Consider the following 17,803-nt stretch of genomic DNA (forward strand, 5'->3'; position numbering starts at 1 on the left):
ATATATATATATATATATATATAAAACATCCTCCTTATCCATTCATCTGTTGATGGGCACTTACGTTGCTTCTGTATCTTGGCTATTGTAAATGCTGCTGTGTACACTGGAGTGCATCTATCTTTTCAAAAAAGTATTTCCTTTATAAGGAACCCATTTTTAAATATAGAGCTACGAATAAATAATAGCAAAGCATGAAAAAGATATATAAGCTATATAAGACTAGTACACAGAAAATCGGTAAAGATATAGAGGACTTGAACAACCCGATCCATCAACTTGACCTAAGTGATATTAGTAGCAGCATATATACACATTCTTTTAAAATGCACCAGAATATTTACCAAAATAGATCATATATTGGGCCATAAAATAAGTTTTCATTAAATATAAAAGGATTCAGGAGTTCCAGCTATGGCACAGTGAGTTAAGGATCTGGCATTGTCTCTGCAGCAGCTCGGGTTGCCACAGCTGCAGCTCAGATTTAATCCCCGGCCCATAACTTCCATATGCAATGGGTGCTGGCAATATATATATACCTAATGTACATATATATATACACCTATATGTACACACACACACACACACACATATATATATATAGAGAGAGAGAGAGAGATTGATTCAAGTCATACAGAGTATGTTCTCTGACCACAATAGAATTAAATTAGAAATCAATTACAAAAGATTGTCTGGCAAAAAATATTTGGAAACAAAATACTGTGCTTCTGATAACTACTTGAATCAAGGAAGATATCAAAAGAGAAGTTTAAAAGTTTTGAAAATGAATAAAATGAAAATATAAAAATTTGTGAGATGCAGCTAATACATTACTTAAGGGGAAAATTTATAGCTAGCAATAAATACTTCCATTAGAAAAGAAGCAATGTTTCAGATCAGTGACATCAGGTCCCAGCTTGAGAAACTAGGAAACAAAGCAGATGAAACCCAGAGTAAGCAAAAGAAAGAAAATAATAAGGATCTGAGCAGGTCAATAAAATAGAAAACAGGAAAAATAATTGCGAAAACCAATGAAACCATAAGTTGGTTCTTTTAGAAGATAAGTAAATCTTATCTTTAAGATCAGGGTAACAAAAGTCACAAATTACCATTAACAAGAATGAAGGAGGTAACATTGCATATTCTGCAGATATTAATAGAACAATAAAGGAACATCATTTGACAATTTAGGTAATCTGGGCAAATTTGTTTAAAAACAAAATAAGCTTATAAAAGAAGAAATGTATAATGTGAATGCATTTAAATTTCTTTCTTTTCTTTCTTTCTTTTTTTTTTTTAGGGCTGCACCTGTGGCATATGGAGGTTCCCAGGCCAGGGGTCAAATTGGAGGTGCAGCTGCTGGCCTACACCACAGCCACAGCAGTTCAGGATCCAAGCCGCATCTGTGACCTACACCACAGTTCACGGTAATGCTGGATCCTTAACCCACTGAGCAAGGCTGTGGATCGAACCTGTGTCCTCATGGATGATAGATTCATTTCTGCTGAACCACGATGGGAACTCTAGTAAATTTCAATTTATACTTAAAAATGTTCCCATTAAAAAACTTCAGGTCTAGATGGATTCACTGGTTAATTTACTGAATATTGAAAGGAGAAATAATACTAATTCAATACCAACTTTTCCAGAAAATTGGAAACTTATAAGGTTAATATTGCTCTGAAAAAGATACTCCAAGAAAAAAAAAAGGCCAAATAAACTATTAGATCAGTATCCCTCATGAACATAAAATTTTGGCAATTATATCTAATATATTAAAAACACAATATCTTGTGATCAAGTAGGATTTATTCCAGGAATGCAAGATTGGTTTAAAATTTGAAAATTGATCCGTACTAATTCTTAGTATTAAGAGACTAAGAAATGATTTTCTCAGTCACTGCACCAGAGCATTTGACAGATCCGGTATGCGTTCCTGATTACAAAGTGTAAGCCAGCTAGGAGTAGAGTGGACCATCCTCAGTCTGATTAAGAACATCTACAAAAAGCTACAGTTCACATCATGCTTAACGACAGAAGACAAATGCTTCCCCTTAAGGTCAACAACATGGTGAGGATGTCCACTTTTACCACTTCTATCCAACATTATACTCAGGGTCCTGGCATGTGCAGTAAAGTAAGAAAAAGACATGAAAGGCATCCAGTTTGGAAAGGAAGAAGCAAAACTGTCTTTGTTTTGTAGGCAACATGATGTTTACATAGAAAATCTGAATTTACAAACACTATTGAGAACAAGTGAGTTTAATGAGGTTGCAGAATACAAAGTCAATATACAAAACTCAGTTGTATTTATAGAAATGCAATACTAGCCCCAGACAATGTCCAAGATCCAGAACCATCCCTAATGTCAACCAGCATGTGAATGGATAAACAAATTGTTATATCCAATAGTGCAATGTTACTCAGCAATAGAAAGGAATGAAGCGTTGATGGAAACAATAGCAATAGGTATGTTAATTACTTTTTATAAATTAATTTTTAAATTGAAGTGTAGTTGCTGTACAGTGTTATATGAAACAGTTATTAATGTCAGTTATACTGAGTGAAAGAATCCAAACCAAAAATGAATATATTCTTTATAATTCCATTTATATATATTTATTTATAATGTGCTAGCCTTATATATATACTATGTAATAATTCTAGAAAAATACAAAGTAATCTGTAGTACCTACCAGTAGACAGATCTGTGGTTCCCTGGGAATGGAGGGTTGTGGAAAGGGTAAAGGGAGGGGTAACAGAGGGGCACAGGAAGCTTTTGCTGATGGTCAGTTTATTATCTTGAATATAGTGATAATGTTATGGATGTATATAGTAATTTAAGTAATACTTGCAGATTATACATGGCGGGGTTTTTTTGGTCATAAATTGTTGAGATCTATATTCATTTGCCTACGTGTTATTTCCACTTGGATATTTTTTTAGTCACATTAAAACTATTTCAAATAATACACATCTCTAACTTCTTTTTCCTCTTTCCTATTTTCTAGGGTTTTTTTTTTTTTTTTGTATTTTTATAAGTGGTACTTCTTCCATTTTTCGTATGGGAAGCTAGGGAATCATCCCTGATATTTATCTCATTTCACCTCCAAGTTGTGTCATTGAGAGCATTTTCAAATCTGTAATCTTTTCCTTCACCACCACTGCCATTACCCTGATTCAATTTGGTTGTCCTCACTTAAAAAGAGCCTTCTGATTATGCTCCGTGGTTTTATTTCCGACCCCCTTAATTCAGTCTCCAGATAACATACAGAAGAGATCTTTTGAAGATGTTCCTTTAAGTCACGTTACTTCGCTGCTCAGATCTTTAAGACTTTTTTTTTTTTTCTTTTTTTGCTATTTCTTGGGCCGCTCCCGCGGCATATGGAGGTTCCCAGGCTAAGGGTCCAATCGGAGCTGTAGCCACCTGCCTACACCAGAGCCACAGCAACGCGGGATCCGAGCCGCGTCTGCAACCTACACCACAGCTCACAGCAACGCTGGATCGTTCACCCACTGAGCAAGGGCAGGGACGGAACCTGCAACCTCATGGTTCCTAGTCGGATTCGTTAACCACTGCGCCACGACGGGAACTCCCTCTTTAAGACTTTTCATTGCTCTCTAGGATAAATCTAAAATCCTTTCAATACGGTCAGATTCCTGTTTCCTTCTTGTTTATTGTATTGTAGCCACACAGACTATCTTTCAGTTTCTTCAAGTCTCTAAGAACTTTTTACTCGAGAACTTTCTCACATGGTATTTTTGAACCTGCACTGGTTTTTTCCCCTTTTCAGCTGCTGTCCCAAGGCATGCTTCAAGTCTCAGCTTACATGCCACTAAATCAGAGAGGTCTCTCCTGACTTGCCTGTTTGAAATTGATATCCATGCCAGTGTCCTGTAGATTTTCATCACAGCTATTACTGTTTCTTGATGGGGGTGGGGTGAGGGAGGGATGGGAGGGGGTGTTTATATGTGTGTATGAGTTTATTTGGTTAATACCTCTTTCCTATATGAGTCTGACAACCTCACTGAAAGTGGAGACTTTCTGTTCTGTTCATTGCTGTATAGCTGTCACCTGACTCAGTTGCTGGTTCTGTCGACAATGTTTATTAAATAAATGTTTAGAGAAAATATATTAGAAGGAAATGTACCAGTGCGTTGCCTTTTGAGTGCTGCTTGTTTGTTTTTGTACAGTTTCCTCAATGAACTCTTAAACTTTCCAATAACAAGAGTTATAAATAAAATACATCTTTAAACCCTTTCTTTACTAGAGATGAAAAAGCAGATGTTATTATGCAACTAGGATTCTAGTTCTAAATACTGTTATAAATTAAGTGACCTTGATGTATTTACTTCACTTTTAATATCTTGCAGTTGCACAGCTATAGGGAGCACTGTTTTTGTTTTTGTTTTTGTTTTTTGTCTTTTTGCTATTTGGGTCGCTCCCGCGGCATATGGAGGTTCCCAGCCTAGAGGTCGAATCAGAGCTGGAGCCACCGGCCTACGTCAGAGCCACAGCAACGCGGGATCCGAGCCGCGTCTGCAACCTACACCACAGCTCTCAGCAACGCCAGATCCTTAACCCACTGAGCAAGGCCAGGGATCAAACCCGCAACCTCATGGTTCCTAGTCAGATTTGTTAACCACTGAGCCAAGACGGGAACTCCCAGACACTTCTATTTTCAAAAAATATAAAATAAAGCCTTATATCTTTGAAGTAACGTTATCACAGAATATTGGGTAGAGTTCCCTGTGCTACACAGCAGGTCCCCACTGACCATCCATTCCATATACTGTAGTGTGCATATGCAGTCCCAAACCCCCAATCTATCCCTCTCCCCAACTCTCCCCCTTTGGTTACTGTAAGCTTGTTTTCAAAGTCTGTTTCTGTTTGGAAATACTTTTTATTTTTATTTATTTTTTTTGTTGTTTGTCTTTTTGCCATTTCTTGGGCCACTAGTGTGGCATATGGAGGTTCCCAGGCCTAGGGGTCTAATTGGAGCTGTAGCCACTGGCCAAAGCCACAGCCACAGCAACACGGGATCTGAGCTGCGTCTGCAACCTACACCACAGCTCACAGCAACGCCGGATTGTTAACCCCCTGAGCAAGGCCAGGGATCGAACCCGCAACCTCATGGTTCCTAGTTGGATTCGTTAACCACTGAGCCACGATGGGAACTCCTGGAAATACTTTCAAATAAATGTTTGTTCTTTTACTTTTCTTTTTAAGATACTCTTTGTTAAAAAACAAAAACAAAACAAACAAACAAAAAAAGATACTCTTTGTTAATGTTATTTCATTTGTATGTATAATAAATGTATACCAACTTTTTTAACAGATAAAATAATTCGGCACAGGGCTTGTACTCTGAAGGACACTGCACATGCCATCATTGCAGCTGAATTGGATCCAGAATTTAATAAACTCTGTGAAGAAATTAAGGAAGCAAGAATAAAAAGAGGTAAGTTATGAACTTGCTACAGGTACCAAGAGGTCATTGTATATCATTGAGTGACATTTCATTAGATTTGCTGGTATTATGAAAATGTATTTTGAGGCACAGCCTTTACTTTTTTTTTTTGGCCACGCCCATGGCATATGGAAGTTCCTGGGCCAGGAATTGAACCTCCACCACAGCAGTGATCTGAGGTGTTGCAGGGACAATGCCAGATCCTTAACCTGCCATGACACAAGGGAACTTCCAGCCTTTACCTAATTTCTAATATTAAAATATGTTATGTAAATTCTCAAAGATAATTAAAAATTTTGCTTTCTCTGACAGTTTTAGTGTGACAGTGCAAATTATAGAGATAAGGTGCCTCTTAGTGAAATTTCTTTTTAGGAATATATCTTTGTTAATTTTTGATCTCTATTCTTAAAGAATTTGTGTAGGCTTCGTATTTAAAGAGGGTTTATTTTCATCAGTTTATAGCCAATACTGGTACTTAAAATTTTTTTGAGGAATACTTTTTTTTTAAACTATTGAAATTTATGTGTAATTTTGTTAATGTAAAAACAGAATTAGTAAATGTAGTTTGTTCATTCAATGTATAATCCTGTCCTTGAGAAATTCACACTTTGGTAGGAGAGGGAGAAGTGTCAAATTAAGTACAAGGTGGTATATGCATTTATTGAAGCATGTTTGTAACACAAAGGAGAGACCTCCTGGTAGGAAACTCAGCAATCTGGATCAGAGTTTGGGGAGTGCGTACAGGAGTGTTGTCTCTAGCGGAGTAGAGGAAGGGAAGGCAGTGACAGAGAAGGAGGAGATGTTGCAAGCATAGCACACAGTGTATAAAAGCCCAGAGACATGAAATAATGTGTTATATTAGATGAATTGCAAACCATTTGGTCTTGCTAAAGATGTACAGAATGGTGAGAAATAGAGCTCAAGAGGTGAGCCGAGTTCAACTTTAAAGTTACAGAGTCACATCGCAGGAGTTCCCTTTGTGGCTTGGTGGTTAACGAGCCCGACTAGTATCCATGAAGACGAGGGTTCAATCCCTGGCCTTGCCCAGTGGGTTAAGGATCTGGTGTTGCTGTGGCTGTGGTGTAGGCTTGCAGCCGCAGCTCCAATTGGACCCTAGCCTGGGAACCTCCATATGCCGTGGGTGTGGCCCTAAAAAGACAAAGACAAAGTTATGGAGTCGCTTTTCTTCTACTTCTTTAGAGAGGCCTTCACTGATCATCTAATCTAATATAGGCTCTGGTCGCCATAGCACTTGGCATTTTATTGTTGTCTCTCTCTTTATTTACAATGTCAGTGCTGTGAATGTCTTATTCATAGCTCTGCTGCAGTCCCAAGAACTATCGCTGGTATGCAATAGGCTTTCTATAAATATTTGAATGAATCAGTGCCATGCTAAGAAGCTTGGACTTTATCTTGTAGGTCAGTGTTTTTCAAATATGTGGGGCTACTACATCAGCTTAGAACTAGTGAATTAGATTCTCTGAGAGCAGTAAGGCCAAGAAATTTGCACTTTAACAAACTATTTAAGTGCTTTTTATGTACACTAAAGTTTGAGAACAATTGTCATAGTCAGTAGGAGCCATTGAAGTATCTTAAGCAGTAGCATGGATTGGTAAATTGCTTCAACACCAGGAAATAGCAAGATCTCAACGTGGCAGGGTAGGAAGAGGAGAGGCCAGTTAAAAAGCTTTTGGAGCTAGCTTTGAAAACATTTTGGCAAATTTCTAAAAAGTTAAGCATAACATTTACCGTACAACCCAGTGATTCTACTCCTAGAGATCCACCCAAGAGAAATGAAAACATATATCCATATAAAGACTTGTATATGAATGTTTATAGCAGCATTATTCACGTCAGCTAAAAACTGAAAACAACCCAGATATCCACCAACCAATAAATGAGTGAGCAGAACAGGGTGTATTGTGCAATGGCGTACTGCTCAGTTATAAAAAGGAACGAGGTTCTGATACATGGTACAGCATAGATGAACTTCAGAGACATTATGCTAAGTGAAAGAAGCCAGTCACCAAAAGACCGCATATTGCATGATTCCATTTATATGAAATGCTCCCGAAAGGCAAGTCTGTAGAGTGGAAAAGTAGATTAGTAATTGCCTGGAACAGTTAACCTAAAAATTGAATTGCTGTGGTGATTGCACAGCTCTGTAAATTTACAAAAAAAATCCTTTAATTGTATACTTAAAATGAGTGATTTTTATGTTATGTAAATTGTACCTCAGTAAAGCTGTTTGGAGGAAAAAAGGTGTTGGAAGAAAAAAAGTTTTGATTAGAGAAGTGTGAATGAGGGTAGGATTAATATAAAAGAGATACAGCAGGGGTGGAAGACATTGTGAAGGAAAGAAAGAGTCAAAATTGGCTGCCATATATACTTGGTTGAATGGCTTAGTAGATGCTAATACCACCAGTAGAGAGAGGGGATATTTAAGAACAGATTTTGTGTGTGTGAAAAGATAAACTAGTTATCTGTAATTTGACCTTTCTTTAGGATATCCTGTTGGCAATATCAAGTAGGCAATTGATATGGACCAGAATCTCAAGAGATTTTTAGACTGAAGATGTAATTTGAGATTAATTATATGATGCCAGTAGAAGCTGAAGGCATGAATGATACTTGTGGTGGAAGGTGTAGATGAGAGTAAGACGAAAAGGGATTCCAGAGACAGCCCTTAGAAACATTAGCGTATAAGGGCTGAATAGAAAAATGAAGTCTAGTAAAGAAAATTGAATTGGAGTGGTTACTTTTATGATCAAGGCAGGAAAACCAAACTTATACAGTTGGTGTGACAGGCAGCTAATATCAGATAAAAACAGTTCATGTTAATGGGGCTTAGTGGCTCAATAAATGCTTCTACTTTCTAAGATGGCAGAAATCATGACTTTTAGACAATATGTAATCTTATTGTCTCACCATCATAAAAATGTGAGATGTATCCCTGTGCAAAATAAAATGAGTAAGGACAGGGCATTTTGGGGACTAAGTATAAATAAGCATGGCCTACCATTTTATTTTTATGATTTTCTACCTAGTTTCTTTCCCATCTTAAAACAGAAGAGACTATTTTCATGCGAATTACAAACTGTCTGAGTATAATTAATTGACTTTAAAACTCAGTTCCATATTGTAGACTTTTTTTTTAACCTTGTTGATTTATGTAGCTGGGAATATTTAAATAGGTATTGCTTATCTTCTGCTTGCAGGCTTATCAGTAACAGCAGAACAAATAAATCCTCATGGTACTGGAGCTCGAAAGACAGAAACGAGAGTTGAAGAGGCATTTCGGCACAAACAAAGAAATCCAATGGATGTCTGGCACAGCTCTGCAAATAAGTGTGCATGTGAGTATTTGAGATCATGTTAGCCAGTAGTGAGAAGGACTGTGAGTGAGGCAGATGTGTTAGGAGTTGGGTGCACACACCAAAGGACTGTCAAGAGCTTGTGGGGTAAGATGCTGAATCAGAATGTGTTTCTTTAACCTTATTTGCTTTTTCCTATCTCCATTCAATACTTGCTCTTGTAATTGAATATTTGAAAATTTGTAGATTTGAATGTTTTCAGTTTTAAACTTTGGTTTTGGGCTAGAGTTGTGGCGCCAAGAAGACTTTTTATCCACCCTACTTCCAACCCTTTGCTGTAGGCTAAGTAGAATGTTCTCGATATGGTGGGAAATGGAAACTCTGGCTTAAGAAAGTGACTGAATTGAACTGGGAAGTTGATTTTTCTGAGAAAAATCTGTACAGTCTTCTTTAAGTGAGGTATATTTAGAGAGGGAAATTGTATTCTAGGTTTTGCTCATTTTTCTCCATTCATGGTGATATGTAAAGTTTCTGAAAGACAAGTGTTAATAAACACAGCATCTTCTTAATGTAATCCTTATGTTTCAGTAAAGATAGCCATCTTTGGAAGGTGTATGTTCTTCTGATATAAAGATGGTAATTTTGTCCTATCTGTAAAGATGGCCATATATGTTCTTTCAGCAGTGGCATTGAATTTGAATGAATGAATCATTCTCATTTTAAAAATTTTGTTCTCTTTGTGACAAGTGGCATTCATGTGTGAGAAAATTTGTCCCATCTGTAAAGATGGCCATATATGTTCTTTCAGCAGTGGCATTGAATTTGAATGAATGAATCATTCTCATTTTAAAAATTTTGTTCTCTTTGTGACAAGTGGCATTCATGTGTGAGAAAATTTGAAGGACTTAATGGTACATTTATTTCCATGAAACTGATTAGGCTATTTGTCCTAGTTATACCTTGATCATGGTATGTAACACGGTACTATAATTTAAACCTTCTCTGCACCTGATAAAAATGTTTACTAAATTTATTGAATATTGGCTTCCAGTAGTTTAAATTTCCTTTAAGTCTCAAAATGTTACTTTAATCTACAAATATGGGTTTTGTTTTTTCTTACCAGTAGATGGCATATGTGATTCATCATTTGTGTGTTTTACGTTAAGTTACTTAAATCATAAATCTAAATGTCCTTAAGGAAGAGTTGCTTTTCTAAAGTCTTAGTTTTGGAAACAAGCTCAGAGATGCTATAAAAATTGATTGTAAAGATTGTGCCTCTAAATGGACTTTTCATAAGAAGCATTCCTGAAAAAAAATTGGTGTGTTACAGATTAGTTCTATAAAAATATACTACCACATGCCAGGTGCTGTGGAGGTACAGCAGTGACTAAAACAAAAATCCCCATTCTCATGGAGCTTATGTAATCAATTTCTCTTATTTTAGAAAAATCATACCAAGCATTAGAAATGATTACATAAGGAGAGGGGAGATCTCTCTAGTTTGACCTCCTTTCAAGTGGGCACAGTCTCTTTGTTCTTAGCTGGCATGAAAGCATTAGAAGTAAACTTGATTCAGAAGGTCTCCTAGGAGTTCCCGTCATGGTGCAGTGGTTAACGAATCCGACTAGGAACCATGAGGTTGCGGGTTCGGTCCCTGCCCTTGCTCAGTGGGTTAACGATCCGGCGTTGCCGTGAGCTGTGGTGTAGGTTGCAGACGCGGCTCGGATCCCACGTTGCTGTGCTCTGGCGTAGGCTGGCAGCTATAGCTCCGATTAGAACCTAGCCTGGGAACCTCCATATGCCACGGGAGCAGCCCAAAGAAATAGCAAAAAAGACAAAAAAAAAAAAAAAATAAGAAGGTCTCCTAGCATTTGCTTAAGCTACTAATACATATCAAGTAATTAAGCTGGCTCTTGATTGAGCAGGGTCCAGTCTCTTGCTCTAGTGTTCCATGGCTTAGTGAGGAAAGAAAAGGGGAACCTCTTGTACTTTTGGTTATTGGAAAATAAGCAGGGATACAATGTCAGGAGTGGCTTGTCAGTTAGTAAAACCTAACAGTCCTACCTTTTAGAGAAAGAGCAAGCTGAATACTTCTCTTTCATTTTTAATGTAGCCTGGATTAGTTTTTCACATAGTTAATGGAATACTTATGAATGTCCATCGCTTTAGTTTGTGCTTTTAAAAGTAGATTGATATAGAAATTTCATCTCCAATTACCCTGTGTTAATTGTAAAAATAGAAATTAATAGGGGAAAAAGGAATGGAGAGATGATTGTAATGATAGTACAGTTCTGAAGGCAAAATAAATTTTGAGCTAAGTGGTAAATAACTTGAATTTTGGAAATGACTGTAGAAACCTTTAGTAGATATATCTTTAGATAAGAAAGGAGTAATATTTGTAACAAAATTTGTCCGTTTCTTGTGAATACTTTGGTTTCTTTATAGAGACTCAGTAAGGATTAAAGATGGAAGGATGAAAAAAAATGTAAACATACTATATACTATTGATAGATCACAAGTTTATATTAAGTGCTGGAATAAAGAAATGAGAGTTATCATAAGCTCATATTCTATTTCTATTTGTCTTTCAAAAGCAATTTTTAAACTGGATTAAATCTACACGAAGTCATCTCATATTTGTATTTTCTTCTGAAAATGTCTTTGCCCAGGAAGCTTTTCAACATTGACATATTAAAAATACATATTATCTCTTTAAATTAAGCCAGACTTGACATTACTTTTATAGCCTTCGGAAAAAAATGAGTTATTTTTACCCTGATGGCTTTTGGTAAACTAGTATTTAGGATTTGGTCTTAGACACCAGAAGTGAGAGGTCTCTAGCTTAACTAGTTTGCTTTAATAACTTTTGTATTTAAGTTTCTTTGTGCAATTGTCCCACATTGTAAAATAAAAGTTAGCTTTTTGCTTATTTAAGGGACAATGGGCTTGATTTGAATAATCAGCTGCCTTTGATACATATATGGGAAATTAAAGATTCCTGGGTCCATCATTACCTGGAAGTACCAGCTATTTACTCATAAAGCTCATGATAGTTTTTTGTTTTGCTTTGTTTTTTCTTTTTCTCCTTACAGCTGTACCTGCTGCATATGGAATTTCCTAGGCTAGGGGTTGAATCAGAGCTGCAGCTGTCAACCTACACCACAGCCATGACAACATCGGGTCTGACCCGCATCTGTGACCTACACCACAGCTTGCAGCAATGCTGGATCTCTAACGCACTAAGGCCAGGGATCGAACCCACATCTTCAAGGGACTGTGTTGGGTTCTGAACCTCCTGAGCCACAAGAGGAACTCTTCATGATAGTTTTTAGCATCTAAGAGTATAGTTCTCATAATTTTTATTGATCTCCCATTTCACATAACTGACCAAATGTTTATTTTCAGTGTTTATTAATGTTGTTGCTGCCTTGATAGCAAAGGGCTTAATGTTTCTACATATTTTCAAATAACAACTTTACAGGAAATTGATCCTGCTAAATGAACCAATTGTGGTAGAAGCGGCTAACAGCTGGCTAACCAAATTGTCTATCTAACATTCATAGAGCTTCTATCCATGATCATACTTACTGCGGGTGATTTCTTCTTCTGGAAGGAGAGTCAATAGAAGTTTCTTTGTAAGGATACCTGTAACCATTCTGTTTTCATATTTCTGTATCATGCCTTAATTTCTTTTCATGGTTTAAGAGCTTTTGGATAATCTTGCTGACAAAGCATTCATCTTCCTGGTGGAAATCCAGGGCTGTTGCCCCAAACCTTCCAGGCAGCCTAGTAATGTAATTCCCTAAATGTGTATATTGTATGCTTGCCCCTCCCACCCCTGCCCGTGTTAGGAATTAGGAACAGCTATAAAGTAGAAAGTAGGGAAGTAATGAAAAGTGAGTCCTGAGTAAACATACAGGGAATAAAATTTTTTTTTATTCTTCAGAGTTCATCCCTAAGTTGTGAGGATTAGTCAGCTTGGATATCAAGAGCTAAGTAGTTTTTGTTTGTGTGTTATGATAGTATGGGTTTACTTTCTTCATGGGTTTTGTTTAATAAACATTTGTAAAACAAGTATTGCACTCCAAGGTCTACATATATTTTTTCCTTCTTTGCAAAATAGTTCGAGTTCGGAGAAAATCAAGGCGGCGATCACAGTGGGGTAAAGGAATTATTAAGAAAAGGAAAGTCAATAACTTAAAAAAAGATGAAGAGGACACCAAATTTGCTGACTATGAGAATCATATGGAGGACAGGAAATTGCTAGAGAATGGAGAGTTTGAGGTAAGCACTGACTGCCATGAAGAAAATGGAGAAGAGACTGGAGACTTCTCTATGACCAATGATGAATCATCGTGTGACATCATGGACATGGACCAGGGGCAGAGGCTTAACAGTGGAGCGGGCACAAAAGAGAACTTTGCATCTACTGAAGAGGAAAGTTCAAATGAGTCTCTACTCATCAACAGCAGCAGTTCTCTAAATCCAGAACAGACATCTAGGAAAGAGCCTTTCCTTAAAGGAAGCTGTCTAAATGGTGAGGCCTCCACTGACAGTTTTGAAGGAATACCAGTTCTGGAGTGTCAGAATGGCAAAGCTGAAGTAGTTTCTTTCTGTGGTAGTGGAGATAAATGTAGTTCTGAACAAAGGAGTCTTCTGGAGGACCAGTCAAAAGAAAAACCAGAAACTTCAAATGAACATCATGGAGACGATCCTGAAAAACTAGAGGCACTGGAATGTAGCAATAATGAGAAGTTAGAACCTGGCCCTGATGTGGAGGTTAAAGATGCAGAACTGGATAAAGAAGGTAGAGCTAATGTTTTAAAGTTTTTACTGAAGGTTTAAGCTCCAGAGTTAATTAAGTGCATATTTTGTCTAGTCCTCACTAGCAATAGCTGATAAATATTAGCATCTGGTGCAGTTTTCACCCCTTTCCCTAGAAAAGTGTACACGTACATAAAAAATTGTGGCAAATGTTTCAGGGGGTTTATGGTTCAGAATGCTTTGCTCTCCTGGCTGCTTACCCTTCTGCTTCCTGCTTGATTATCATCCCTGTCCTAATGGATTTATGACTAAAAGCTGAGTAAATCCACAGGTGTTAAGATGGGTTTCTAACAGAAGGATTCTTGGGGTGGGGTAGGGTGTGGTTGGCGAGAGAAGACTTAATACTCTAGCAGTTGATGTGGTAGAGTCATGGACCCACATCCAGTTACCACTCCTGTTCATTACAGTCATGTGACTCTGAGCTGATTACTTACACTCTTCAACCCTGTGTCTTTTCATCTTCTAAACTACAGAATGGTGTCATTGCAGGGATTAAATAAGTCATGTATATTAATTGCCTCTCTTACTACCTACTAAGGTATATTCATACAGGCAGTCATTATTATTTGAGTCTGAGGGATGTTTAGCCTAAGAGACTCTATTACTTTATAAGGCCAGTGGTAGAAGAAAGCAGCAGAATCTTCACTGTCAAAGTTACCTTATTCTCACAGAGTCAGAGCCTCTGGCCACTCCTGACTTCCTTTGGATATACGATTCTTCTAAGAAGCGGCAGAAAGGGGGAGTTGAGGGTTTCTGGCCCTGCTTTGTTGTTTATAACTATTTTTAGTTTATAGTGGGATAGGGTGTGTTAGAAATCTACCCTGTCCAACGTACATTTCATTCCTGAACAGGCATTCTTCTTATACCAGGTTGTCTTGAAATTGTATCATGCTTTTTAAATGTGTGGAATGTAAATGTTAGCCTGGAATTTGGGCTATGTGAGAAAAGTTTTTTAATGCCAGTTTTTTGAGACTTGTAGTAGAATTAAAAAGTAGGATAGTATTATTCAAAGTCTTAGAATTCTTCTAGTGGATAAAGAGAGATCGTTCTTTATAAACTTCATAAATGCTGCCTGTTGAGAATTTTCCTTCAATATTTAATAATAGAAAGTAGTTTTAAGAGTATTTTTTATTCTGGGCTATCATATAGACAGAACTTAAAAATATATTGAAGCTAGAGCTAAGAAATAAATGAGATGGAATGGGAAAAAGGGAGAAATCCATGTTATGAGGCAGAACGGGTAGGGGGAGGAGTTCTTTTCTGTGCTACTTCACTGTGAGATTTTAGTAAGCTTGCACAAAAGGTTTAAATGAGTATTATGTTGAACTGGTGATCTAAATGCTCTAAAGATAGTTACGTAAAAGCTTTACCTCGAGTTTTCATTTCTAACTTGTCAGGGCAATGTAACCTAGTGTAGTGGTTCCTAATTCACGATTTTTGGCTTCTAGAAGCCCAGGGATGTAATAATGAAGATCAGTATGGTCTTAGCAAAACTCCTGGCTATGGTAATTGAACTGTAAATAAAGATTTTCACTCTAAAGGCTGTCTGAAATATAAAATTTATCTGCTATACCATGGTATATTTTTTAAAAGGCAACATTTTGGTTCTTTTATTATTTATCTATGTAGTAGGCATTGGTGAGAAGGAATTTTTTTTTAAAATTTTATCAAAGTATAGTTGATTTACAATGTGTTCATTTCTGCTGTACATCAGAGTGATTCAGTTTTACATATTATTTTCCATATTCCTTTCCATTATGATCACAGAGTATTGAATATAGTTCTTTGTGCTCTACAGTAGGACCTTGTTTATCCATTAAGACAGACTTAGGAATAGGAGGATTGATGCGGGAGAGAGGAGGAAGGTTCTCCTTAGTGTCCCTGAACATGGGCCAGGTCCTGTGTAAAATTCTGAAACAATCCAAGTTTGTCCATGTGTTCCTGCCACTTGGCCTCCTCTTAAGGGTATTCCTGCCTGAGGAGCACAGGGCTCAATGGCCTCCCTCCCCTCTACCCCTCAGAGTACTTGATGCTGTCAAATTATACTCAGCCACCTGAACAGTTGTTCTTTCAGTACATGTTGGGAGGAAAGTAATTATTCTAATTACCTCTAAAGTAGGGAAGGATTTTTAATAGGGTTTTAAAGAGAAAATATTGAAACATAGGTCGATTTCTAATAGAGTTCTAGGCAGTATAACAGAAAAATAAGAAATTTCAGGCAATATTGAGGAAAACGTTTTGAATTGGGAGGCAGATATGAGACAGATTTGCCTCAGATTTTTGTTAGTATGCGCTTTCCCAGGTTGATTCCTTTCTCCTAGTTCTGATAGTTCCAAATTTTGAAATGATGATTATCATACAGAGAGTGAAGGCTGTTCATAAGTTAGTGCTTAGAGCTGAAGATTGCTTTTATCTTCCTTCTAGTAGGTAATGTTTATTAGATGATATTCTAGTATGACTTGGCTTTCATAATTGTGGTTTAGTTCTCTTTAACTTTGATTGCTTATTCTTATCCTCCTTAAAAAATCATTTAGTATTTAAAGAATTATACCCTTATTCCAAAAAGGATTTGTTGTGGGCAAAAGAGTGTGTAATTTTTGAAGCCTAATTTTCCTTAACTTTTATTTGCTGCAGTGCATTTTTCTTTTCTTGATTGCAGGTGCATCTAAAGTAAAGAAATATCGTAAGTTAATTTTAGAGCAAGCGAAAACAACAAGCCTGGAGCTGGTTCCAGAAGAGCCATCTGAGCCTGTGCCACCTCTTATAGTTGATCATGAGAGATTGAAGGTAAGCTTAGCTCTCCCCAGGCAGTTTCAAATGAATGGAAATAAAACTAGTTTTGATATACTCTTGCTTTAACCCAGGAGTATAAGTACTTTAGGGCTTCTAATGAAAAAGAGTCTGTATGTTTTGAGGGGTTTAGAAATATGAGAAGGGTCTTGGTAGTAAACTAAGCCCTTCTAAACTTGGGTGTCACTGTTACACTATAGCATGTTGTGTCTATTGCCTAGCCATTTGGATGGAGTGGTTTCAGTTTCAGCAATGAAATCAAACTTCATTTTATTCTTTTTCTTTTAATTTTTTTTAGAAATTGCTTGATTTGTTGGTAGATAAAAGCAACAACCTGGCAGTTGACCAACTCGAGAGGTTATATTCTCTTCTTAGTCAATGCATCTACCGTCACCGTAAAGATTATGACAAATCACAACTTGTAGAGGTAAGTGCTTAGTTCATCTGTGGAATAAACAGATATTTGCTTTTATGTGCAAATATGTCCCTAAAAGAAAAAAAAAGTTATTTTAGTTTATATCTTTCACCAAGTAACTGAAGAGCGGTTTGAAGATTTAAGATTAAAAGAATCATTAGGAGTTATAAAGATGTCCTCTCTGTACTGTTTTGTCTCAGGAAAGAAGTAATCTGGGATTTCTTGTTTATCAAACCACAGAAATTCACGGTCCTGGGTTGGCAGATACACAGGATAGCTTGTCACAGTTCTCCCCCCTTGCTAATTATTGACATCACAGATTAAGTGTCATCACTTGGACCTATTGAAAGTGAGCGTGGCCTCACAGTCTAGTTTGCCGCTGCCTCCTAGGCAGCCACTCCTGATGAAAAGGAGTTGGCATGGGCAGTGAGACTTATTGGCCACCCTAGTAATGATTGGAAGAGAACTTGAAAGTCATCTCATTTAATTAGATCTAGTCTTGTGAAATAGCCACACGAAGGAGTGGTGGTCTTTGTGCTTAGACCACTTTAGAGGTGATCCATTCCTTTCTATACAACTCTAGGCCCTAAGAAGGTTTCTTATAAATACAAGCTTACGTGTCTAGTCATATAACTTACATCTTTAAGTCACACTTCTTTTTTGAGGTCATCTGAACAAATATAATCCCTCACCTACCTTCTAAATGGCTAAATGACTTAATTAGACTCCCTTTGTTCATTTGCCTGTTAGTTTGCTTATCTGGTGGTTTAGTTATTAAATATTTATTGCATACCTACAGTTCCAAATACTGTGCTAGGTATTCAGGATACAAAAAATGAATAAAACACGTCTCTGCTCTCAGGGAGCATTTCTAGTATGCTAAAGATTTATGTGTAGAGGGTGTGATCATTTTACTTGTGTGTAAGGAATACAGACACACTCTGCTTTATTGTGCTTTACAGATATTGCGGTTTTTACAAATTGAAGAT

General features: G+C 37.0%; 1 protein-coding gene across 9 annotated transcripts in view; it reads left to right on the top strand.

The window, feature by feature from the left end:
* ATAD2B (ATPase family AAA domain containing 2B) overlaps positions 1-17,803 on the top strand; it is a 125,126-nt gene that overhangs the window by 101,307 nt on the left and 6,016 nt on the right. For 8 of the 9 annotated variants that reach the window (XR_014842404.1, XR_014842400.1, XR_014842403.1 and 5 more), the window contains 5 exons: positions 5,340-5,462; positions 8,690-8,827; positions 12,909-13,592; positions 16,269-16,396; positions 16,698-16,826. Coding sequence is in view for 2 of the 9 variants with exons in the window: in XM_021087780.2 (XP_020943439.1) it covers positions 5,340-5,462; positions 8,690-8,827; positions 12,909-13,592; positions 16,269-16,396; positions 16,698-16,826 (1,202 nt within the window). In the remaining 7 variants the exon portion in view is untranslated. Of the gene's footprint in view, positions 1-5,339; positions 5,463-8,689; positions 8,828-12,908; positions 13,593-16,268; positions 16,397-16,697; positions 16,827-17,803 lie in introns of those variants that run through there. The other variant, XR_014842396.1, reaches the window with a different exon arrangement.

This window comes from Sus scrofa, chromosome 3 (genome assembly GCF_054392235.1).
Source record: "Sus scrofa isolate SSC_HxYL_T2T_F1_AM1 chromosome 3, Sscrofa_HxYL_maternal_Yorkshire_Landrace_v2.0, whole genome shotgun sequence".
NCBI lineage: Eukaryota > Metazoa > Chordata > Mammalia > Artiodactyla > Suidae > Sus > Sus scrofa.